Here is a 27943-nt window from a genome sequence, read left to right on the forward strand (position 1 = left end):
TAAAATAAGAAATACTGATTTGCCAGTCAAATGGTGAAATAGCCTTGCCAGCACTCACGAAGAAGAATAAATTCACAATAACAATACGATTTGATATATGACAATATCACACATATATATAATCCTGCCATAGTGAACACATCTAGTCTGGCCACCAGTCTCTAGAATACTGAAAACAATCACTAAAGTTTGGCTTGATTATTTTGTCTCTACTACATGTCTGATTCTAAGTTACAAACTAAGAGGAGATAATCTAGTAAAGAACTCTTATCAACAACGTAGGGTCTGGTGGCCAGTCTAACAAAACCTGTGTAAAGACTGTCCACTTAATTTAAGACCATTTCATTAGGGCCCTAAATGACCACACAATATGACCTGTGTACAACGACCACCTGGCTTTAAAGACTAATTTTCCCTTTGTCCCGTGGGTGGTCTTTATAGACAGGTTTAATTATATTTCCCTTTGTCCCGTGGGTGGTCTTTATAGTTACAGGTTTAATTATATTTCCCTTTGTCCCGTGGGTGGTCTTTATAGACAGGTTTAATTATATTTTCCCTTTGTCCCGTGGGTGGTCTTTATAGACAGGTTTAATTATATTTTCCCTTTGTCCCGTGGGTGGTCTTTATAGACAGGTTTAATTATATTTTCCCTTGTCCCGTGGGTGGTCTTTATAGACAGGTTTAATTATATTTTCCCTTTGTCCCGTGGGTGGTCTTTATAGACAGGTTTAATTATATTTTCCCCTTTGTCCCGTGGGTGGTCTTTATAGACAGGTTTAATTATATTTTTCCCTCTGTCCCGTGGGTGGTCTTTATAGACAGGTTTAATTATAATTTTCCCTTTGTCCCGTGGGTGGTCTTTATAGACAGGTTTAATTATATGTTTCCCTCTGTCCCGTGGGTGGTCTTTATAGACAGGTTAAATTACATTATGTATGTAAAATATGAAAACATTACTTATACATACAGATGCCAAGATGAAGGAAATTGTATTGCTTGGAATGTTCAAGAAATAATATAGAAATATCTAAATAAATAAAATAGTTTTAAAGGATGTGACTAGAAATGAATTACAAAATAGTTTTCTTATGAACTAAAATGAAATGCGTAAACGTGCATACAAACAAGAGAGGCATGCCTTCCTCAATAACTTCACAGACTTGGTCAGATTACAATAAATCACTTTCAATTTGGAATATCTTTGTGATACATTTACAAATCTATATTATCAAAAAATTAATAGTAACAGCCGGATGTAAACATCGATCCGGATCACCGTCAAATATTTGTCCACCAGTATTTTACATAACAACACAAGCATGGTATGATACAAGAGCAGCCCCCTATACATACTCCGTCATAGAATAATACAGCTCTTTGATTTTTTTTCTGGTTCATTCCATTTTTCAGCTATTTTTGCATATTTATCTATTAATTCAACAATTTTTGTGTAGCCGTTTTCCTCTGCGATGTCCCTGGCTGTCTTTCCATCCTGTAATATGAAAGGTTTGTAGAGTGTAAACATTTAAACACAATGACGAGTTTTGCAACAAGATAAGATGGATGGTATCAGCTGACTCTCATTAAAATTACCAAATACTTTATGAACTAATTAAAATAAAGAAAATGGATGGGAAAACAAACACAGACGAAATGCCTATGGTCCGTCATCCTCGGTATTCCAGGTGGTCCGATCACTTCCGGTCTCTACACCCCTGGACTATCTCATAGTGAAACTGGAGGCAACATAACAGAACAGGTAATTTAGTCCCTTGATGTACATCAAAAGAGCGGTACACTGTGATTGACTATGTTGCTTTGAAGTAGGGCGTTGCTCTCTCTGTAGTCTTCAAAGAATTTTTGGAGGCCTATGATTGGTTCAGATTAGTTACCCTGAGCTGCCTTCAGTTTAACAATGAGATAGTCCAGGGGTGTAGAGATCGTAAGTGATCGGAACCCCTGGAGTATCAAGGATGGTGTTCCGTGAGCTTCAATTCATTATACCACGGCAAAGCAATAAAATAGACATTAATGTCCTTCTATAGTAATATAAACAATTTCTCTCTGAGATACAGAAAACGAATTTGACTTACGTTGTCTTCCTTTTGGTACTCGGGTTTATAGGACAGAATCTGTTTGACGGTCACTAGATGATTCCTCCAAGCGGCGATGTGCAGGGGTGTGTTTCCTCCCTATCAGAGACACAATATTAAATGTGTTAAGAAAATCAACTTGTATGACTCAATGATCCAGTCTGTACCACGTGTATTGTAAAATATCTATACTTCTGCTTGGGCCGTTTTGGTCACTTAGTGACAAACAAAATATTTTGTGTGAATGAACATAACGGCAAGCTGCATATTGTATGATATTCATAACATCCGAATTTTGTTCAAGCAATTTCAGAGGTCAAAGAGTAAAAATTGACATTTTCTTCTTTTCTTGAATTCCAAAGTATAGTAGGAATTATGTTTTTGGCAGCTTTTGCCTACAAATCATAGGTTTGCAGTTCCATTTTAGAGCACAGAAGAAAAAATAGAAGAAAACATTTGTTCTATTTCAGCATTAGAAAACTTTTATAATTTTGTGTAAACTTTCATCATTAAAGGCGACTATTATTGTTTTAAAATTCAACAACATATCACTGAGTTAAGGTAATCACATTAGATATAAATGAGTTTGGTATGACTCCAGGTGGACAGAGAGGCGGGCCTCAAATCCTATTCCTCCTTAAGCGCGCTTCAATCATATGACATAAAAGTATATAGCATTTCTATTGTTCTTTAAATAAAATTGGTCATGTACTCATAAATAATTGTAATGACGTTGCTTAGGACATAATAAAAAAAAACAAAAAAATAACCAAAAAACTGCTACATGAAAAACACATTAAACATTGAAAAATAATCTTTATCTTATACTGTTCATGTTTTGTGTTTATAATTTTCTAGAACAAACTTTTTCATATCTTAGTTATATAGTATTTGGTGTTTAGGACATACATAGAGTATCTGGGTTTATTTTGAACATAAATCAAACACATCAAAAATTGACACGGTGTTGTTACCATGGAAACCAGACAATATGGGGTGCGTCATCACTTTTCAAAACGTGTGTACACAGCAATTACATAGCATTAATATATCCATCACAAACTTGTCATTTTGACAAGCTATTGTCATGAAGTGTAGTTGCAATAGGAGATTTCAGAAAAGATGGCGATGACGTCACACAAAGGTACATCCGGGCGCTCAAAGGTACAACTCCGTATAACCACACATAAACATAGAGGGAAAACAGCCGCTTGCGATGATTGTTTACATTTTATTGTAATAAATAGTACGACAATCCGAGAACTATTGCGTTATTTTAATTATAAAAAGGGTAAATAAATATATTTAACAATAATATTTAGATATAAACATCTGGTATTTATATATTTTACTCCGTTTATACTCCATTTTCTACCGCCACGAGAAAAAAACACGGTCGCCATTAGACCTACGTATAAACATTGACAGAAGTTACAAAATTGACAACTGCAAATTAAATTCCAAGTTTCCCCAAATATTATACTGATATTTCAATAAGCAATTACTGTTTTCTAAGTCTTACTTGGTAAAACACCTTACGATGTGTGATTATGACCAAATTAAAATTTGCCTTCGTAGATACCCCAAGCGCACTGCAGCCATTACATACAGTACTGCCGAGATCCCGAATTTCGTCATTTTTCATAGTCACAAAATTATGTATTCTGGTTAACTTTTTCGTAAGAAATTTTGGAATTTAGTTTATAACATTCAAATGAGTCATTTTATAGTTACTTTTTATCATATTTTTAAACAAAACTTCGAGTATTTTAGGATTCTCGAAGCCGTGCGCAATGTGTCCTGGTCGGCATTTATAGTAATTACGATCTACATTGTAGCTATATTCATAAATCTAAATGTAGTCTATCTAACATGTATTCAAATTATTTAAAAGTAATATCACCTCAATTTGGGACTTCACATAACGGTACATGGAATAAAAGTGATTAAAAATAAAAAAAAAAAAATAAACTCATGAAATTGAACGATTTCACTATTTTATTTTTCGAGATATCGGCAGCCATACTGTACGTCTACGTACACATACATGTATATCTTCATTTATGTGTAACGGTGGTTTATACCATTCAATTAAAATAATATATACATGGGAAATAACGAAATATATATATTTTACAAGTACTTATTGAGATATGTGTTGGTAATTACGTATAAATATTATTAATTTCCCAACTATCGGCTGTTGCCCGAGGTGATCTACCAGCGAAGCCATGCACGAGCGGCCGTGGTCTGGCCAGGTGGTTCACATTTCGTTATATTTATATTAAATAGTGTTATGAACAGATTTTTCGTGTATAACAAAAATATGATACATTGAAATCATTTATCTATTCATAACTTTTTCACAACATGGATTTCTACGTGTGAACAAAAAGCGGGTACGTGTGACGGCCCGGCACCGCTTCGCAAGCTAGCTTCAACACTAAATCTAAACAAATATATTTAGCAATAAACAATTGTAAATATAAATGTCTGTAACATCTGAAACAATAAGAAACTATTTTGAAATCAAAATTTGCAAGTATGAAAGTGTATACTTTTGTCAAAGTATCGATTGTGTAGCAGGGATGTACGTATCTGTTATTGTTTTTGTTAGTCGCCATACCGTGTTTGTACCTTTGAGGACCCGGATGTAAACTTTCTGTGACGTCACGCCATCTTTTCTGAAATCTCCTATAATGCTGCATTTGTTTCATACAATGTACTTACAATTTTGTGAATATATATCAGATATTGTACTCTCGCTCTGTATATCTTTTTTACATGGTAATTTTGCATTCCCAGTTTTAGTTTTAACACTTAATTTGATGGCTACAGCAGATTATCATCATGTTGGTGATTTCATGTCTTTAAAAGTCTATTGTCTAAAAATTTTTTCTGTAATTGGATATTACAGAGTCACCTGTCCTTTTGGGTACATATTTAGGTATTAATTATGATATCATGTATTTGCGAGCATAACGTCATTTTTTAAGGGAAAATGACGTTAATTGCGCCCACTAAAGATACCTACCGGCTAGGAAACTAACTCTCTAATATGCAAAGACGGAATAAATGTACTTGAACATACAACAATCGATGAATAAGTTAAAACAACGACACATCTGTGTACAAACGTTTGCAGTGTTGTTTACTACAGAGACATGAAACAATGGTGTGACGTCACGTCAGAGTGTAACTCCACCTCATTCAACCCACCATGTCTGAAAGCGTCTTCAACGTTAACTACATCAAAGACTTGAATTTCATATCAATATTCAGACTCTGGTTTGGATGGGATAGAAACATGTGATCCATGCTTACCCAAAATGGCCGTTTGTAAAATGGGTGTGACTCAGGGATAGGCGAGGCGATATCCTGGCAATATGGTCAAGTGGGTATAGATTATACCATCAATGGTCAACGTATACTGTATAGCCGGCAGTGTACGCAGGTGAAAATTATTATAAGCTCTTTTTAACGTTATTAAAAACCAGAAAATAGAATTTTTGCTGCTTAATCGTTTCGCTATATGACTCTAAAAGTATAATATGACTCAACAACATGTAATTCATCATCAGTCATTTTTCCTTGTAACGGGCATTGGCTTAAAAAATACTTTATCTTATCAGCCCATCAATGGAAATGACGTCGTCGTTTGTGACATCGCTTCTGATTGGTTGACACAACAACGTAATGATTTCAGGGGAAGAAAAGAGTCTCTGAAGAGACTATCTGTCTCTGAAGAGACTATCTGAAGTAAATTGAATTAAAAAGATCAAATTTGATTTAAGTTATGGATTAAAATAAAACACAAAGTTCACAATAAATATATTCTTATTATAAACCACTGCTTCGTGCTTTATTTAGAGTATACTCAGATTTTTTTTTATAACTCCATACCACAAACAAAAATCCGTTCAAATCAATCCTTCATTATTTCGAGGATCAAATTTTCGTGACCATATGAATTAATCGCGACAATATCATCCCCGGGAAAATAGTCGGCTACGCAGTAAACCAGTTCGTGTGGATACTAACCTTAATATATGTTAAACATCTTAAATATCCTATCAAAATTAAAATTAAAAATGTAATATCAAAACATACGTCTAAAAGCATTAGTTTATTACATATGTGATATTAGCATTTAATGTAACTTCATATCAAAGTATCAAAAGACAAAATAAATTAAGATTTTAATAATAACAATAACAGACGTGATTATAGATTACAGATACAGAATGTATATAAATTAATATATCTATTTCTAATGGTATATGATTAATTTAAAATATAATGGTAAATGTGTTATGTATGTTAAATATTTCAATCAAGCAGGTGAAAATAGAAGTTGGCTTTTGAGAAAGGTAGTTAATTTGAACGACACAAGATAGTGCTAGTACCAACCAGCCATGCATACAGGCGATAATCGACAGGAAACAGACAAGATAGTGCTAGTACCATGCATGTATACAAGGTTCCATGCATACAAGCGATAATTGACAGGGAAAATACACCATCCATGGGGATGGGGGATCACCATCACTCGTACAATAACTACATATACATTATATAAGATAGAAAGCTATGTATGTACTTCAAAATTATTAGTGTGTATTAGTGTTGTTATGATTATCTTGTCAAGCAAAGATATGATAAGGCATTCATAAATAAAGTCTTGAACCTTGAGTTAATTTGAATTAGATAAAGTTACATAAAATATGCTTAAATGATAACAAACATGCTTAACGATTCTTGAATGACATAGATTGTACTGCAGCGCAGCGTGTTTGCTAATGAATCATGAAAACAAGACAAAAAATTTGGTATTTATATATTTCTAAGAGTACTGTGTTATCAGATATCAGAAAAAGTACCAGCAAAAATTTCATTTTATACAGTAACTTTACTAATCTTCGTTCAAATTACAAGTGCAACTGTGAATTTATAAAATCATAATTTAAATAAAGAAGCCACATATGAATAGTCCTGCTTTGAGATCATGAAGCGGAAGAGTGAAGATTTGGTGGTGGAAATGGTCGTCACTTCATAAACCTCAACAATAATTGGCTCGTTAGGGTAAAATGTAATTGTAATATTCCAATTACCAAAGATGCACACCAAAGTCTATTACGGGGGAGGGACGACTGGTTCGCCCGTTTTTAGTATAATGTGAACGGGTGGGGTGTATTGCTTGGTGTCTTCGGCGGCATGCTTCAGTGATATAGCACTATAAAAAGGGCAACGGTTCCACTATACAAGAAGACACAACATGAATATACCGCAGTCTCCCAAAACACGCATCCCGCACTACATACACGCAACACACCGCTTACATGGGAGGCCGTCCTTACATGACCATAGCTGTTAATAGGACGTTAATTAATTAATCAAATAAAATCAAACCAAAGGTGCATTAATAGCTAACGGAATTGTTATTACAACAAGAAGACTATTGAGAAGACATTGAATGAATAAAGACAATTTAATAAAGACAGATGAATAAAGACAGATAAAATAAGCATCACATTAGTGTATAATAGGTATTGTTTACCTGGTCGTGTTCATCATCCTGAATAATGGTTTAATGGTCATTAGCGATCATATACAATTTCAAAACCTACATAATAAATGATTATAATACAATATCATACCAATCTAAAAGATATATGGAAGCAAACACCAATACACTTAACATACATAAATTCCATGCCGTCTTTCATAAGGTAGAATTCCATGCCGTCTTTTATAAGGTATACATCGATAATTAAATTCCATGCTGCCTTTTATAAGGTACATTTGTATACACCAATCATTAAATTCCATGTCATCTTTTATAAGGTATATATCAATCATTACATTCCATGCAGTCTTTTATAAGGTATACGTCAATCATTACATTCCATGCAGTCTTTTATAAGGTATACATCAATCATTAAATCCATTCCATCTTTTCTAACATATACAGGGTGTCCTATAATTCATGTTAAACTTTCAGAATGTTATATTGTTTGACATACGTGAGTAACAATTTTTTTATTGTATATAGATAAATAAATAAATGAATAAATGAAGTTATAAATAAAGTTTTGTTGTATGAATAATATACTTTTATTCTGCTAAAAAGTATTGAGGTCATAATGACGTCACCACTTTTAAGACATTGGCACATCAAGTGTACATTATACGAGTATTGGGAAATGTTCCTTACTTTGTAAGCTATAGTGATTTTGGTTCTCTAATGCCTCATTTCTCAACAAATCAAATCATTTCTGTTCGACTATTACCAGAATCACAGAAAGTAAACACCAACACCAGAAAACGTTGTCCAATTCATCAACTAGGCAAATAAGAATAAATCTTCGATAGCAGTGTTCTCAAGTTACTCAAATGTCAGGGATAACGTCGTTTTTACCGCATTTTTCAAAAACGTGTCATTTAACACAATTATTGCTAAGATTACAAATTTATTTTGTTAAACTCATTTATTTATAAAGAAAACAAAATTGATGATTGCATGCTTTTTGCAAATGGAATCTTGGTGCTTTACGTCATGTATTTAACAGATTATTATTTAACTTTGAAAGTGTAACATAATTTAGGGGACACTCTGTATGTGCTGTGCTAAATAGAAGCGAACATCTGCGTGGAACATGCACGGTCGGGCACGTGATTCCAGTAAAGTTTTCAATGATATGTTGTATACGTACCTCCTCGGCCTGAACGTTAATGTCTGCTCCTTTATCCATAAGAAGTTTAATTATGGTCTTCCTCTTATTGGCGTCCGAGTTCATTACCGCCAAGTGAATTGGGTACAAACCAATCTATAAATAAATTGCCAAATCCCTTTACATTATTTTAAATATATAAAAAAAGAGGCCAAGAGGGCCTGTATTGCTCACTGGTTTGCAATGTCAAATTATGTTCTGAATACAGGTCCACTGTTTCTTTTCTAAAGGAATTTAATAAGATGGTCTGTGGTACCCATTTGACTAGCATATGGTCGGGGAATCAAAATAATTTGGTTGATTGGCACTCGACAAGATTTGTGCTGAGCACTGACCACGAAAACACTTATATTCGGGCTTTGATATTCCTCTCAAAGACATAAAGCAATGTAAAAATTAATATTCTTTCCTTACCTAGAGGGTATGACAACGAAATCACAACCCGAGGGGTAATTCTTAAACGTCCAACCCAAGGCTTGTCGAGGGTTGAACATTCAGGAATTCTATCGAGGGTTGTAGTTTTGTTGTCACATCCTTATTTGTAGGGAATGATTCTTTTTCTCCCAAATGCAAAAGAAAAGATGATATAATAGCCTAAAAAGAAGCATTTTCACCGCGACATGTACATGGTTCCGTCGTCTGCACGTCGATATTGAAGACATGATAATCAATGCACGCCACGTTTACACCGCATGAAACATGATATCACGTAATTGTCTTCAGGTTCAAAAGGTTAGCGCGCGCAGAAAACTCCAACGGTTAAAACTGGTGACAAATCAGTGAATGGTGGGAGAAATCACTCTTCCTTGATAAGCAAATGACATTATGTATTTCTTACTTCGTTGGGTTTGTTGACGTCAGCGTTTGGATCATTGAGGATAGCCATAAACTCGTCATCCCCTTCTGCTAACTCCTCCAATGCGTCCTCGTCAAGTGACTACAAAAGGTCAAGGTCATTTATAAAAAAAATGTTCTTTTCAATGATGAAGAAGTTTATATTTTTGAAACCAAACATTGGCGATGACGTCATTACTACTTGACTATTTTATGTCATCATCGCAAAAACTAATGATGATAATAGAATAATTAATGTAATAAATAGTACATTTTCTTAATAGCAAATAACTTGGCATGATAAAATGGCGGAATTAAACATACACCATTCCTTATAAGGCAATCTTCTGTAAACGTTAATTGGTTATACAAGTTTTAATTTTCAATGTAGTTGACAGGTCAGAAAAGGTTTTGTCTTGTGAATCAAATTGATCTTTATATTTGAAATATCTCTCTAAACGAAATTGCTAGTAATAATCCTAAAATATTCTTTAAAGTTTAGAAACGGTGTACAGCAAACAAAACAGACAAAATCTTTACAGTGATTTCCAGGCAATACTTACCTTGTATAATAAGTAATTTTTATCATAGTTATATCAAACATTCCATGTATAGACAGTTTTAGTACAGCTGTTTCAATTTATTGAGTTAATTACATGCATTTAGCTTTTATTGTTTACATGTACAAATGTTTCATCTCCTTTTTTATTATTTTATTTCATTCATATAACGCAGTATTCAACATCAGTTAGTCAACGTTGCTAAAAGTAAATTATAAGAAACAATATTTTGTTTAAATGTGATTGAATCGGAAGACAAATGCATTGTTTTACATAAATAAGATTCTGTCTCCAGCTACATCATGTAGACCCATCTAACCTGATTTTTTTTCAAGTCACACTACACTACATTTCTCAAAACACACAACACACTTAGATGTGAATAGAGGGGGAAACAAAGCCACTGGGCATGGTGTAGGTTTTATAAAATTAACTACATGTCGTACTGAATGTGCTAAAATACTCTTCGAACAAAAAAGAAAGAGATATTGGTTATAATATCAGGTTTGTCAAAATGAAATTAAAATTCTTACTTTAAGATATTTAAGTTACAATATCCAAAATATCTTTAGTATGGGTCAGAACATTAGGGACGTGATAGCTAGGGTTTGAAGGTGAAGGAAAAACCGGAGACTCCAAAGAAAATCCTTATAAATGGCAAATCCTTGGCATCTGTCCTTCCATAGACTCCAAAGAAAATCCTTACTTGAGGATTATATTTTGAATGTTAAACAGGAAATGGCTTTTCGACCACATTGACCCCAAAAGGATTGATGAATGAAATTACCCCTTTAATAATATCAGTTTTAGCTTGTAAATAGTCGTGCTTGCATAACTTATTTTGGTATGTGTGAATTGTCGCGTGATCCGTAGCCTGTATCGTCACGTGTTTCAATTTACCAGTAACCATGGCATCAATCTACCACAACCGTCATACAATCATTTTGACTTGAGAAAACCATAACCAAATTACCTCATCATCCTCGAAAAAATTCTGAACGAAGAAGCAATGTACATTATTTCATTAATGTGTAAATGTAATCCACTTCGCATCGTTTTCTGTGTTAAAAACAACAAATGTTTCCTGCTTTAGACAATATCGGATAAAGACTTGGAGATTCGACAATAAATAAGAGAACACGAATGGAATTTCCATACAGTTGTAAACAACACAGTGCATGCGATTATTTCAATTGACAAACTGACGATTTCATATTATTTAGAGGAGGATCTTACTTCTATTTCATCCATCTGTAATAAAATATTGTCAAAAATTACAATTTTTATGAAATATTTTCTCGTTATATATATGATTCCTTCCTTTAAATTAGTTAGTAACCATGATGTTTATATCATTACATCAATGTTAAATGTGTATTTTGGCGTATAATGTAATTATATTTAAAACATCTGAAATATAAATAAAGCTTTTTATTCAAAACAAAAACAAGAACCTGGTATTAGTTATTTTTCCTTTTCTGAATTCGAAAAAAGAGATTTAAATGAAATGTATATTTATGATGTAAGAAAATGAAAGCACACTGGCTCTGTGTGCGTGTCTCCTTTGTATAGAAAATATATAATATGCTTTACTTTTTCAGGTCATTCCAGCATTAGAAAGAGAACTATAAAATAAATTTATGATATATATTGGAATGACCATCTTTACCATTTTTTTTATAATTATGCACAGAGAAGTTTTTATTGTTTCCCTGATCAATTACTCTAACACTTATTGATATCAGCAAATGTTACAGCTGAACAGGTTAACTGATAATTCACTCAGGCTAATTCTTTTACATAACCAAGAAGCAAAATATGGCATAAATGTATTGTTCTACATTTCTTATGAAACATATCACATAAAAAAATTGACAAATTCCACGTCATTGTTTATCATTTTAATTAATATCGTTGAAATATCAAATCGTTGATCAATACGATTAAGCAGGTACAATATGGACGCTGTAGCCATACCCGAGCCAATTTAGGCAAGACAATTAACCTAATTAGGTAAACACACTACTGTCAGAGCGATTTGAGCAGTTCTAGACAAAAGTTGCATTACTCTACGAGCAAGGGACAGGGTTCGGCTTACAAGAAGTTCGACCACAATGTGTAATGGCGGACAGCGAGCGAGTTTGAACATCTACACACATGTCACCACCATGGGCTTTTCAGGCATATCACATTAAAACCGACTGATCTAATTTCCATTAGAACTGGTTTTTATCGATATAAGTACAAATTTTAATGTTCTCTTAGACTGAATTGTCCCTTTAATGTTATACTGATAATATAAAATAAAAACCACCTGACCAACAGTTTTAGAATTATTGAAGAAGAAAAAAGAACTATTGTACATAATTAAATACCAGCTGAAAATGAAAATAATAGAATACAGTGATTTCAATGTTAGTAAAAGTCCCGTCACCATAGCAATGCTTCATTATTGTAAGCGCAATATCAAATACTGTGCATGTATTTCAGTTCCAACAAACGTTCATATTTTATATCTAATACGTGAACAACAACATAAGAACAAATTGAACCAGGGCGATACTTTTATCAATATGTTTTGTAATGCAAAATGTGGTTTAATCAAAGTTGTTTCAATATTTATGATATCAACATGACATAGTTGCTATCAGCAAATTATATCATAATATGTGCAAAAACTCAACAGTGGACGGTGAAACACACACCCCTACACCGTTAATTACCTGGTCATCATCCTGTAAAACAAACATATCTCCATAGTAAGCATATTGAAACAAATCGCCTTTGGTATAATGTTGAAAACATTAACAAGCACATGCACATACTAAATCCACATAATTGAAGTTTTTTCATAGAGAGTTATCTGCTCTTTAAACAGGTATTGGTCATTACGTCATTAGTTTTGCGCGAAGAAAATATTTAAGAAATATATCATAATTTCCGCAAAGTCTAATACTAGTACATGTAGTATATCTACTCTATTATATATATATTATATTATCTTACTGATATATATCTTACTAATATATATCTTTCAAGTATATATCTTATTAGTAAGATATATTAGTAAGATGTATTCCTATAGTATATATCTTACTAGTATTTATCTTACTATTTATCTTAGTATAGTATACTATCTTACATTATATATCTTACTATTATTTATATTACAAGCTAACCGATACTTACATTATATATATCATTGGCTTCTTATGTAAAATATATGTTTTCGTTAAATATCACATACAGTGTATATAACAATAATGACAATAAAAAAGCTAACCTAGTTTTATAATTTCCGTGCCCCTGTGTTTTGGCTGAGGTTACCAAGATTGCATTTTACGGTCTCGGAATAGCAGTTCAGCAGTTCAGACTGCTTGTTTTACACGTGTTCATAGAAATTTAAACTGTTGAAAACAGATAAATCTAGATTTAATATCCCATGAAAAGTTACATAAGACCACGATCGAGAGCATCGTGGGTAGCGATAGGCCAAGGACATCTCCTTGCAGGCGATGTATGGGATTTGCAAATTATTTAGTCTAGATGAAATAAATGTTTATTCTAATTACTGGTTTATGTAAATAATGAATGTTCTTGCAATATTTCCATCGCTGGACATTTTTATTTTGCTATAATTAATATCGATGCTGCTTTCGTTTATGCGAGGACATGAAATGAAGAGGTTTTGCCGAGTCATCTCGGTTTTCCCTGTCGACACCAAAATAAAACTTGTACTGTAAGATAATGACCGTGTATTCTGTTTATCCTGCAACTTTTTCATTATATATACAGAAGATGGTATTCAAAACGAAAGCAAATTGCCTGTTATTTACACGATTTCACTCAAAGCGAAACGCTTCTTTGATGATCAAGAAAAGATGCATTCACTAAATAGAATGAGTGTGTACTCCTTTTGACTAAAGTGGGGAAATATGTAATCGACGTCATTCCTGTGATTGTGACGTCACTGTTTGGCGAGACTGACTGCCGTTTCATTCACTCCTACTAAAAGTGACGTCACTGGAATGTTCGGGATCAAGTCATCAAATTAGAAATTTAATCAAACGAAAAAAATTAAACATTTATTTTCTGACATCGTAATATTTTCCTATTGCAACTATTACAGGAAATTCTTATTATCCGGTGTCGAGTTCTGTGCCCGACTAATGTCGATATAAGTGCTGAAAATGCATTGTTTCTTGATATTGTTCCGCTTCTTTTAATGAACTTAACCCGCGAAGAACGTCAGAACGCTTGTTTTCAACGGGAATAAACACCGTAGTAATAAAGACCTTCCAAGTATGGCAAAAGTGAATATCTGCATCAGGGAAATAGGGACACAAAAAGTCAATTTTCTCCAAAAGTAAGTAAGTTACACTACATTAATTTTGCTGGAACACTTAAAAAATCGTTCTGATTTCAGAACAATTGGAATTATGAAGAAACCTCTTACAGTATTTTTATTATTATTATTATATATAATGTAAGTTTATATAACTAGTATATATTTAATTCTTACCACGTCATGACGTAATACCATACCCACTTATAAGAGCAAGAAAACTCAATATATAGATAGGACGAAATAAAAAGCAGAAGCAATACATTTTAGATAAAGGAAAGGCATGCAATATTTCCATATTTATAACATGTGCTATAAAGATCTTCTCATATATTTTATCGAGGTTATCTCGAACTATCATTAAGTCTAGTTAAGATATTTGATAAATGTTCTAATATTACAAAGAAGCAGATATATTAATTATGTTATAAAGTTAGTATTGTTGGTTGACAGACAGACACATACGCGTGCGCAGTAACGTATTTAGAGTGAAGTGAAAAGACATTATTGTACTAACATTAAGAAGTTCCGTTCGATATGGTGAGTATATAGAATAAAGTAATACATGTAGGGTGAGATTTCAATACCTCCTCAGGTGGTGGGTTCGGTGGTGGGTTTGGTGGTGGGTGATAAACGACTTCCGGTTCCTCTTCCTGTTCGGGTTCCTATGGTGACCATATTCAATGTTTGTTTATCATACATTGTGTTAACAGCTCAATGAACTACACTAATGACGTTAGTACGTTGGTGCATTGGTAATACATGTATAACAATGTGTGTTTAATGATATTTGTAAACGATGTACCCTGGTTGATTCAATTTAACACATAAAATATCTTAATAAACACATATAACGAACATTACTGATACATCATGAAAATCAAACAGTGCAATGAGAAAAAATACCACTACAGGCAATCATGATAAGTTCCTGGTACGATTCATTTTATTGTATTACATGAGTGGTTAGGTGTAACGAGAATGGGATGTTTAATTAAGGTCGGTAATGGGGCACACACATAAATAGGTGAAACACGCCATACACTAAGGTGATGTAGTTATGGAATGTGTTAGCCATCGTGGAAAGGTAACGGTATATGAGGCATAAAGTCATCGTTATAACAACACATAAGGAGGGTGGCCACACTGTAAATGAATAAAGATTTAAGAGTGTGATCAGTAAAATGAAAATGCAGTTAATGAGATGTTGTTTAATTCTGTATTTGCATATTACAGAGTTATCTGCCCTTGCGGGTAGGTATTGATCGTAACGTGATGTGTTTGCGAGCGTAACGTCATATCTTTCGGCAAAAAACGACGTGAATTGCGATCAGAAAATAATGTCGTAACAATTGATACCTACCCCCAACCGAGCTAACTCTATAATATGCAAAAACGGAATAGGAGATTATGAATCAGATATTGTTCGGCATGCTGTGTTGTTCACTGAAAAAGTGAAAAGTATGTGATAGTAAAATCACAGAACGATGTCCAGTTCGGTTATGACTATGATCATGAGCAGCATGCAGTCTCGATTGATAACACAATACCTCAAATTCCTCTGGTGTTGGTGATAGCGGTGTTGGTGTAACCGTCTTTTGCTTCTCCAAGTCGTTCTCCGCAGATTGTTCCTAAATAATTATTTGTAGCATACAGTTTTATCAAGACAGATCAGGATCAGCGGATTATGATAGAACACGAAATACTGATGTCCAAGAAAATTTGAAGCAATAGTTAAATCACATATGTTACTTATAAGAGTACATATGTAGATACATGCGATAAGAGACGAAACATAAAACACCTATACACGCTTATTCTGAATGTATCTGTGATCAGAGGCTGTCAAGAAATCAAACAAGGGATGCACACTCCAAGAAATGGCTCATACAGAATTAAGAACACATGCAAAATCTAGATGAGAGAACACCTATAGCTGAGTTTGAAAAATAGAGGCAGATGATTTTAGAAATAACAGAAAAAAACATCCAAAGGAAATGGTCCAAGAAGAAAGACTTCATGCAAAAGATTGTTTTAGAGGTGAGCATGGTGAAGAGATATTAATGAAGACTGTGTGAAGGAGAATATTTCTGTGTCGTTATTTTGGGTAACGTCGTATGAACAACAGTTGCTCCTCGCAGACAGGAAGGCCGTCACCAATCTACCAAGGGCATGGCATGCATAGAGTAGACTTTTAATACCTCCATAGGTATCGTGTCTATTTGTAACACCGCTGTCTCTGAATCTTTGATTACTTCTGATTCGGAGTCATTGTTTTCTGATCCCTTTTCCACTGGCCAGTCAATATCTGGATCGTTGTTTTCATTCTGTGATTCGGACATTGCTACCGTCCCGCTATCCCTTAACGTCTTTGTGGATGGGGAACGAGCAGAACCGACATCAACTTTCGATTCTTCCTCCGATGTTTGTGTCTGTGAGGACACAGATTTGAACAGCGGTTTTGAAACTTCCATATCTTCTTTCTGTATGTACATTGGTGAAACAAAAGTTTATACGGTTTATCATTCGCCAATCATCTAACAATGATACATGATAAGTATGGAAAAAAGAATAATGAGAATGATGCAAATAAAGACAACGTAAAAAACAAATTACGAAAGTGTATTGGGTAATCGTTGAACAACTATATGTAGAACAATATGACAAGGCAATCCAAATATATGTGAAGCGGTTTATGAAGAAAGTACACTTAGGTTTGTGTAATATCTCCATTACAAAAAACATCTATTCAAACTATTCCTTATAATTCAATTTAATCAAGATAATCTATTAGTAATTTTGAATTCAATTTCGGACCCTTTTTATATGAAATCACTACGCTATTATATCAGCAAGTCAGAAGCGACGTTACAAACGGTAACGACACCTTTTCCTTTATGGACAGATCAAGTACATTTTTAAGCCAATGAAAATGCTTTTTACAAGCAAAATTGAATTACACTCATATAAATTCCAATACTTTATAGTACTGTAAACCAACTTATTTTCCCGTGTAATAAAATTTCTTGGGTTGATAAGAAAATTTTCGTTAAAATAAATTTTAACGAAAATGTTTCAAATACATCTAAAGTAGAGCTAAAGAAATCTCGAGCGCAAATTAGATAGGATGGAAAAATTCGCTTAATTATAAAAATGCTTAAATAAAATGACGCCCGAATTCAAAAGCAAAAGATATAACAAAAGATAATAAAAATTCTACACAACATATATGAAAAAATAAAAGTAGTAGTGTTATAATAAAAAAAAACATACGGAGTAAAAATAATTACTTTTTTTTTAATAACTTCTAGGATAGAGAGAATAGGTACATACTCATGCATTTAACGCGTGGATTATTCTTTAGAAAATAAATGATAAAAATAAATGCAAATATATTCCGGCAACTGAAAAAAAAAATGTTAGAAAAATTACTAACACTACTGTGCCTTATCTTACCAAAGGGCCATTGTCACTATCGAAAACATCCGCTTCCTTGCCATCCTCCTCCTAAAACACCCGAGTACATAAAGTTCGGGCTAGTAAAGACCTTTATAAATCCAGGTTCACGAGAAGAGAAATTAGCTTGAATTCTGTTAATTGCTTTATGTACGACTCTCATGAAAGGTACATGTAGCAATTTCCCAGGAAACATTTGTTTCATTCGTGTTTCAATACCCCACATGGACACACAGCGTGGCCAATGCGCAACATGTAGTAATCTGAATTACTAGTAACTAGAGACTTGCCGAGAAAACAATTCGACTAACGCCGGCATATGTCTGTATATGCCAATATGTCTATGTAGGACTAGCTCTATTGTAAAGGAAATCTAAATATGTATGCCTATAAATCTAAACGGATGTGATTTAAGCTAAAACCTAGCTAGAAAAAAGGAAATATCCATACTGATAGAAAGTCCGTACCCACTGCAATATAAGTCAATGTTAAGGATGATAGTCATTTATCAATAACTTCTGAATCAGTCTATGTTTGCAGTTCGCGCGCAGAACACAACACCTCTCAAAAAACTCCATGATATTAGTCATACAACATCACCAATGTAGACAAACAACATATACTCATTGGTATATAACGAAATACATAATGAACACAGACGAAATTGATCAAACGACATAGGTTAAGTTTTGACAACTTGACATTATGACATGAACACACGGGCTTGTTAAGTGTGGTAAATTATTGGTGTTACAAAGTCATGGCAAAGGTCACGGCAAAGGTCACGGCAAAGGTCACAGGTTCCTCGCCTCACCTCGAACGCCAGACTAACACTCGAGGCACCATCGTCCTCCTCATCCTCGTGGTCCATCAACCCTGCTTGCAGCTTATCTTTTTCCTCCATCTCTTCCATGTCCTTTAGTGAAAACTTTCTTATGTAATTCTAATTCAATGGACACCTTCACATGGTGTTTGTTTACGTCAACCGTCGTTACTATTCATTGATGTGTATCTCAATGTTCTCACTGAAAACTGTCTTGTGTAGTGAGAGGTATCTAGTTTTAAGTCAACGAAAACCTTTAGAAGAAATTCTGATGCCAACCGCATCACACGAATCACATTCTTACACGTTTATCGTCCTAAGTTTCGTATGTAATCAGATGAAGTTACCCAGATCTAACTCACAACAGAGAGCTTGTCTTTCGTCAACTGTCATTGCCAAATTATTACACGTTATGTACTGTTCGTACGAGTGAGGTGTACCTTGTTCGACGTCAACATCCTTCATAGATTCTGTCTCACGTCAACGATAATTTTCATAGATTCTGTCACATGTTAATCAACAAAATCAACATTTTTTGTTGACCTGAAGCTGAATTCTATACTACAGATTTATCCAGTATAAAAGTGCTCACGAGCGCATTATATAGTCAATCAGTCATTCAATCAATTTACCCAGGTAGGAATTTTGATAGCAGTTCACTTCAATATCCGCTGACCAACGCTATAGTACGACTCTCTAATAATCTTATCTATATGTTAAAATGTCGATGTTATATACAATATATTAGGGGGTACAGTGTATGTTCGACTCTTCCCGAAAATCAAAACGAATTTAAACATCAAAATCAAAGAAACAGAATTTTTGAAAAACATTATTTAGTAACTGTTGGACCATAGGGAGGAGCCGGTGTTGTTGACTTTAGATCATAAATAAGAAATGATGTAATTTACCAATATATGTTGCGCCCTGTCCTTTTTGAGAAGTCTCACGATGTCGTTGTAGTTGCGATCTGTTGCCAGAGCGAGGGCGTCCTTTCCATCCTGGCCAGAACATCAAACATTATAAATGCTATGATACCAAACAATAAACTACTGGTTGGTTTTTCAAATTTTTTCTTTGAATTTCATAGACTTACAGATTTTGTCACTAGAAGTATTTTTAACATAAATTGAAAATATGTAACCAGAAAAAAATGCAATGGTTTGAATTTATTGATTCAAAGTGCATCAACAATCATTTCATGAGAATTTACTGGACAGCCGATGTATCATTTCGGCTTGTTTCTCTTTGATATTGAGCCCAATATCCAATGAAGGCGGACGGAAATGCGATAATGTCAATACTTATAGGACTAACCAAGATAAACCCTCAATATGTACTTGCAGTTTAAGCATTAATCATTCATCAGTGAAACCAGGACTCCAAGCCTAATAAAAAGTAGTTTAGCGAATTACAATTATCATTTCAGTAACATTTTGACCTAGTTTTAAATATGGCGGCATGGTTAAGGTTGTATAAACAGAACAAACGTTTTAATGACGATGCAATTCGTTTTGTTAACCAGATTGCAATATTTGTTTTAAATGCATTTCAAGGCTAATTTTTTATGTTTTATTATTGGTACATTTGTATTAATAATTAAAGCTATGAAGACTGTACTAACCAGATCCTTGTATGTTGATAGAGCCCCCCATCTGATGAGAGCCGCCACCATGTTGTTCATTTGGCCACTCAGCCTCATCGGCCTGCTCTTTATACACAGGTTTAAGGCAGTGTCGCCCTCCTGGTTATAAGGAATAATAGAAATTTAACACAGCTGTTGATTACATGAAGACAAAGTAGTACTTTACGTAACGAAAACACATAATTGCTGTTAAACATTTTCATTTATATGTATCTCGTATGTTATCAGCTAGCAAGGTAGCTGCGATATTGTAGCTCAAAAGACTTTTTGACAGAAAATGGCATCGTCTTTAGAGCTACAATTGGTGCCTATTACTGCTAATGGAGCAAAGTAATGATTATGCAAACCATTATAAAACGTTTGTTTGCATTTTTATCGTACTTGTTTGATATCGCTTACCTACTAGGCAATAAAATTGAACCACATAAAATATCAAATTCTCATCGAGGCATTATTTTTTTACATAATACATATGAAGTTCTTTCTGAAAGGAATTTATACGGCAAGTCCACAAATTGTGAATTTGACGTCTTGTGAGCGGTACGGTAGATATTAAGAATGGTAGTTATGTTTGTTTTGGACAAAAATAATATGTAAATGCATGTATACGCATAAAATAATTGGAAACTTACAAAAAAGTATAGAAAACTATGCCCGAGTGATTTTCGGAGGCAGTGCTCCATTACGACACATAGGGACCAATTCGTACCCGGCCGAAAGGTATAGTAGGCCGGGTACGTATATTCGTTCTACTAGCAAGGGAGCTTGTCAATTTAGAAATTATATCTCATGAATACTTCGCCTTTTTTGATAAAATCGAAAAACAAACAAGCGAACAAAAACAAATACTGCATGATGCATAATTAGAAAAAATATGGAATTGGCTTTGTATCAAAATCATAATTTTAAACACAAGTTGTTATTGAACATTTTACTTACATTATCCGTGATGTTGAGGTCGGCGTTCATTTCGTGCATGGCGGTCACTAGCGGCATGGGAGGATGTTCATACACCGTAAACACATAATGGATAGCGGCACAGCCATGCTGGAACAATATAGTACAACACATTCAAGGTACATTTCCAAAAAAAAATGCGATTTGACTAAGCAAAGCAATCTACCTGATCAAACAAATCATTTTGTTCTAATAGATTTTGTTGCTGATTCACAACTTCCATTTTTGTGTTGAAAAACATCAATAGATGGAATTACTGCTTCAATCACGCACCAATATATGCCCCTGAAGGTGACTATATCCCAGGGTATTTATCTGTATATACTTACATCATTCAGTATGTTACAATTAGCTCCTTTTCTCACACTAAGAATGGCATCATCTTCGTCGTTGTTCATAATCGCTTTCATTAATCGTTTCTGCAAAGGTAATGTTTTATCTATAGAGGCTGTATACTACTTTTTGGACCATAATTGAATTTATTAATGCTTTAACTCGCAATTATGATAGAGTATGAGAAATGAGTAAGAACTAGTTTTCACGTTGCCTGATGTTAAGAAGTTAAGTTTAAATGATATCATATTGATTACAATTACATGTACATGTCATTTATTTGTACTGGTAAAATAGCATTTCCACTTTGCTAAACATGCTGATGGCCACGAAAAACATCAATCCGTACTTACTCCGTAAATGACTCCCACCGACTTTTCGTACAGTGCGCGTGCGTCGGCTGGCATCATAGTACCGTCTACGCATGTTGCAATATCGAAATATTCCCTCGCCACGGCAATGTCATAGGCTGTTCGCAAGTGCTGCAGGATAAAAGTTTGTCAACTTAAGGTCTTTTCCTCCACAGAAAAACGGTAACAAACTAGATATTTTCCTTAACTTTTGTAGCTGTTATACTACTCTCTTATGGGAAAAGTTAAGGCATTTTCTTAAATGTGAAGTAATGTTTGTGAAACTGAGTCCACGTCTTTTTAGCTTGTGATAATGCACCTTGTGAACTTTTGATCAGATCTGTTCTATTGAAGTTGTAATAAGGGCTCATTGTACATGTGGCAAAGTTTTATAGTCAATATTTCAACAATTATTGATCTGACTATTCTTTTTTTATTCATTTGTAATTTTGGGCACATAAATAAGATTTTCCATCGCCATTATATCTAATGTCAATTTCCTGAACTGCTAGTGATATTACAATATGATTAACTGACAGATTTTGTTCTTGTTTGTGTTTTCGATTCACAAAGTTCTTCCAAAGTTTCCCTTCCTGGCCAAGATACGCCATAGTCTATAAAATGGTTTCAAAAGTGGATTAAATTGTCTTGTTCAGTTGTTGTCCTCTTTAGTACAGTGAGAGTAATAATGTTGTTGTCCTCTTTAGTACAGTGAGAGTAATAATGTCCTTCTCTATGTTTCGAACACAGCCTTGGAGCCAAGAACTCCAGTGATCACATATAGATAGTCGCCTATGCCATTCCACAGCTGCCACCAATATTATTTAGGCCTCTTTATTAAAAAGTCCTTAGAACTGAGGAAAGCTAGCTTGATAAATGTCTAAGCAGTTGTTTTAGTGCTATATGAATTTGGGGCGTGTTCGATTCCTACCTTGTTTCATCTGTGGACGTTGGTGTGTTCGATACCTACCCTGTTTCTCCTGTGGACGTCGGCGTGTTCGATATCTACCCTGTTTCTCCTGTGGACGTCGACGTGTTCGATACCTACCCTGTTTCTCCAATAAATGTCGGCGTGTTCGATACGTACCTACCCTGTTTCTCCAGTGGACGTTGGCGAGTTCGATACCTACCCTGTTTCTCCACCCTGTTTCTCCTGTGGACGTCGGCGTGTTCGATACCTACCCTGTTTTTCCAGTGGACGTCGGCGTGTTCGATACCTACTCTGTTTCTCCTGTGGATGTCGGCGTGTTCGATACCTACCCTGTTTCTCCAGTTGACGTCGGCGTGTTCGATACCTACCCTGTTTCTCCTGTGGACGTTGGCGTGTTCGATACCTACCCTGTTTCTCCAGTAGACGTCGGCGTGTTTGATACCTACCCTGTTTCTCCTGTGGAAGTCGGCGTGTTCGATACCTACCCTGTTTCTCCAGTGGACGTCGGGGTAGTACTCCAATGCTACTACTACCCCTGGGAACGCCACACTGATGTGGTTGTGTTTGATCAGAAGGTGAAGGACGGTGTTATGGTCAGCCGCTGTCGTTGCGTTTACGTCAGCACCGCCTTTTAAAAGGATGGCTAGAATATTCTCCATTTCATCGTCTCGACCGCTCATCGACGCCACGTGTATCGGCGACAGGCCATTCTGATGGACAATTATAAAAGTTACACGAGATATAAACTTTCATTTTAACAAATTTCAATTCAAAAATATTTGAAAAAGGATCGAACAACAGACATAGCGTATATGAGTTTTCTCCATAATACCACGAGATATAAACACATTTGGTAATAATAACTTACAGATATCTTACCGTCCATCACTCGAGAGTTTGGCCAGAAGGGTCACATATCGAAAAGAAGCTACTAAACCAAAGGCTCAAATTGTGAGGAACGAAATGACTTTTGAATATTTTTCATAAAACTCTCTTCAGGGGGAGCTACATACAACACATAGGTAAAAGCAAACTCTTCAATGAAGTGTCGATTTTGCAAGGAGCCCCTGGAAATTGTTGTATTTTACCAGTGGGTTCGTGTAGTGCCCCTATCTGATGCGGTATGGGAAACTATTTGATCTTTACTAAGTAGGCCTATTTTGTATCGAAGATGAAGAGTTCGTAACCTTTGGATTGGGTCGCGGTTATTCGCTATACTCCATCTTACCTTGAAGCGGACGTTGTACCAGTCATCCTTGTTCCATTCTTTGATTTCCTCTACCGTTCCCTGGAGTATGCAGTCATAAAACTTCTTCTACAAGAAAACAAAACACGTAATATTTAGCCCAAGAGTATTGAATAATATCAAATATGGATCGCCTGCAATAACGGTAAACGGATAGGGGAGGGGTAAGTATAGTCAGTATGACACATAAATTTGTGTATGTCTTTAGGATTGGTATACGGCATGTAACGTCCCAATAAGAGCAAAGATCATTTAATTAAGACCACCTTTTATGTAAGCAATATGTTGGTTATGTGCATGTCCTTGTTATGGGCACAAGGATTTGAGTTACAGATTATATCAATAAGGACACACCTTCGAGCTAATAAACCATTTAGACGTTTTAGGGGTCTAGATAAAAAAATCGGTAAAACTTCTCCAAATCTAGCAACACCTTCATCTGAATCTGTTTGACTGAACCATGGTATATCGGTATATAACGTTACTCTGCCCAGATGTTACGTTCCACAGGGCGGTATCCTCAGACCGGCGTTATTTTTAGTTTATCGATGATTTAACTCGATCTTTCCCAATAGCTTATCTGTAATACAGATGAAAAATGATGAAATGTAATTTAATTGATAAGTGTTTGACCCCATGCCTCATCCTCAATTAATTATTATATTATACAAACCGATTTAAGTCATTATCGAGAAATTAGTCATAACTTTACATTTCCAAGAATTTTTTTTTACTAATCTCAGTTGGATAATTACATTTTAACACAAAATTACTTAGAAATTTAACTTCTTGAACTTTATAAACGATCTAATATAAAAACAAACATAGTTTATATATAGCACAGTTAAGTTAAGTAGAAGTCGTTTCTGATATCCGATCCGTCAATGTAAGTGGTAGTTAAAGCATGTTTACTAGATACGGTAATAACAGTACTGGTAGTGCTGTCTGTCGCTGAGAATATCTTAAATTCTGGACAACAAATTTTCAGAATATTTCACTTAACGTACCGAATACAATCATCCATAACTTTGTTCGTGGGTAGATCTAGAAATACATTTTACATTGATTTTAAATGAAAATTCCTATACGTACATTTGTAGATATAAATGTATTACGCGACAATTCTTATACCTATATATATTCGTGTAAGCTACAGGTAAAATTTTCAGTGTTTGTGAATGTAAACACTTAAAACATGAATTTTAAATCCAATAACAACGTCTATCAATCATCATATTTGTCTCCAAATACACGTTTGCCTGTCATGAGCGTTTCTCTGCGACAGCTCTGCCAAAATGAGTTGTCCCACACAACACCGTAATATCAAATCGAGACTATTTGCCCGCCATCACCTCAGTATTTTCTTTCTAATAAAACCTACACACTGAAAAATACTTCGCAGTATTTACACGAGTTTTCGTTCTCGTTAAACCGTGGATTTCATCCTCGTTTCTAGATACTTATTTTCCCACCAAAGGATAGCAACACAGGCGCCCGCTTCATTTATCCCCATAACTTATAATTACATCACAAGCACATTGGATATTGATCAAAAGCCGAACGCCTGTGATATAAACAAGTATTTATAGATGTTAAACATGCTAATAATCTACGGTAAACTTCATCATTCAGAACGGGAGTTTGGAAGGTAAATGCACAGGGACCTGGAACGAATTTCGAACAAAAAGAATATATATGTATATATTATAGTATCATTGATATTATATGAATACATAAATACTGTTTGTTAGAAATTCGTGCCAGATCCCTGTGGGTAAATTAAAAAAACATACCGTAGCCTGTCGATATTTATCAAATAAAAAAAACTATTTCATAATATCAGTATTCCTAAAGCACTTATACCTATATACTAGAGACAGAAATAGCAGGGAAGGGCAGTATGTATGAACAGAAGTCCGTGACAATAGTTTCAGGACTGACAAGACTAATGCCTTCTCGATAAGTGGATAGGCCTATACCAAAGTGTTTAAAGACACTGATAAAACCAGTGGAATGTTCGATACATCTATAACATTTTAAATCAGCTGGGCTCGGGACACGTAGGGTCATGTTGTGTAAGTAGGTATATCCAGGTGAGCTGGGTATTGAACAATAGCTTAATTAACAGTCTGGACTTTACACATTTATCAATATAAGTAATCCATTTGAATGATGTTTTCTAGCACGGATTAACCCACGTGTGCACACCCGACATATCCCGATACATATATATATATATATATCTAGGCTTTTACCTACCCAACCAGTCACCTACATGTACATGTATAGTGTATATATACAAATGTACATGTATGCAAGACTTATTTTTCCCCGTCTACGTGTACCTTCTTGACTTCAATATATTTTTTATCATCCAATACAAATATACGAAGTTTATGGAGTTTGAGGTTGTGATAATATGTGTGATGAGGCGGGGGTTAGGATGAGGCATGAGTACATATGGTGATGGACACACTCGATATTCCATGGGTTACTATCACTGTCATAACACTTGGAATATCGAGGATGAGGTGGTGATACATAATTATGAATAAATTTACAGAGTAGTTAGAGTAGGGATGAATTAACAGAATTGGTGCGAAGTGTAGGGGATAGGGCATTACAGATCGCTTTGACGGGATGGGTGTGTGGGTGTGTGGGTGGCGGAGGGGAGCTCGTTAATGTTTATATTGGGTATTGGGTAGGTGCATGATGTCTAGGGATAGTTTTACGGAGTAGAGGGTTCACAGAGAGGTACAATGTAGGTTATGTTACAAAATAGAGTACTAATTCCATATAAGATCATGGCGTACGAGTTGTGAAGGGCTATAAAGGGTAAATAAAAACATTTTTAGTGTGACATTATCAGGATAGCTGTTGACCAACAGTTGGGTGAGAAGTAAAAGAAGCGAAAGTGGAGACAAGTGTTACAAATAGTCGGTAGATATAATGATTTTGGGGATATATGGAGCTTTATACTTGGGGTATATATAATCATTCAAATGGGTAATAAATCTGATGTACTCACGTGTTCTATAGATTCATGCTCCTCTACCCTGATAGGCTCAAGGCGCTCCTCGTCATCCTCATACCGTGACATGGTGTCCTTACATCACAATACCGTCCTAATGTTTTAATGAAATTATCCACACATCCCAGACATTCCTTCTAAGTACCCATATATACTAACTTATAATGCATTTCTACCTATTGAACACACATATGTATACACACGTACAATGTATGTACTGTACGTTAGCTACCGCTTCTCCTCTAAAACAAAAAAGTTATCGATGAATATTCAATGAACCAGGTGCCTGCAGGGTCTGTACGATCACAATTACATGCGGTCAGACTTGCATTTCCGTGTATCGATCCAGGTTTAATGTCCCGTATAGCACAAGGAACGGTAATTAACCCACGGTAGCCACCCGTCGTTACTTGGTATATGTGTACATAAATTGACGTAGGTCCTAACAAACAATATCCGTTTTAAAAGCCCGTTTCTCCAAGTAGGGGAAATATTAACTTCCTAAATATAACATTTTTCTTACGAATTAGAGGTTTAAAGGTATGACATATAGGTATTGGACCGAGGTCAAAGGTTACGTTTGACAGGTAGATACACAGGTAAGTTTA

General features: G+C 34.7%; 1 protein-coding gene across 7 annotated transcripts; it reads right to left on the reverse strand.

Moving 5' to 3' along the window:
• Nucleotides 1-504: 504 nt before the first annotated feature.
• On the reverse strand, nucleotides 505-27865 carry LOC138305150 (ankyrin-1-like). Of its 7 annotated transcripts, XM_069245563.1 has the most exons (16): nucleotides 27333-27865; nucleotides 24287-24373; nucleotides 23544-23768; nucleotides 22131-22259; nucleotides 21774-21863; nucleotides 21427-21534; nucleotides 20467-20586; nucleotides 19754-19843; nucleotides 18020-18070; nucleotides 16765-17046; nucleotides 15151-15228; nucleotides 9663-9761; nucleotides 8807-8920; nucleotides 7651-7668; nucleotides 2094-2192; nucleotides 505-1492 (listed from the first exon to the last, which is right to left on the reverse strand). In XM_069245563.1, exons 1-16 carry the CDS (start codon nucleotides 27402-27404, stop codon nucleotides 1358-1360), a joined length of 1797 nt encoding a protein of 598 aa, XP_069101664.1. In that variant the 5' UTR covers nucleotides 27405-27865; the 3' UTR covers nucleotides 505-1357. The 7 variants fall into 7 exon arrangements, with proteins under 7 accessions (XP_069101664.1, XP_069101657.1, XP_069101660.1 ...); XM_069245556.1 differs by lacking the exons at nucleotides 16765-17046; nucleotides 18020-18070 and adding an exon at nucleotides 16114-16194 and having other exon boundaries at nucleotides 27333-27861; XM_069245559.1 differs by lacking the exon at nucleotides 16765-17046 and having other exon boundaries at nucleotides 27333-27860.
• Nucleotides 27866-27943: the final 78 nt, after the last annotated feature.

Source organism: Argopecten irradians, chromosome 12, assembly GCF_041381155.1.
Source record: "Argopecten irradians isolate NY chromosome 12, Ai_NY, whole genome shotgun sequence".
Classification (NCBI taxonomy): Eukaryota; Metazoa; Mollusca; class Bivalvia; order Pectinida; family Pectinidae; genus Argopecten; species Argopecten irradians.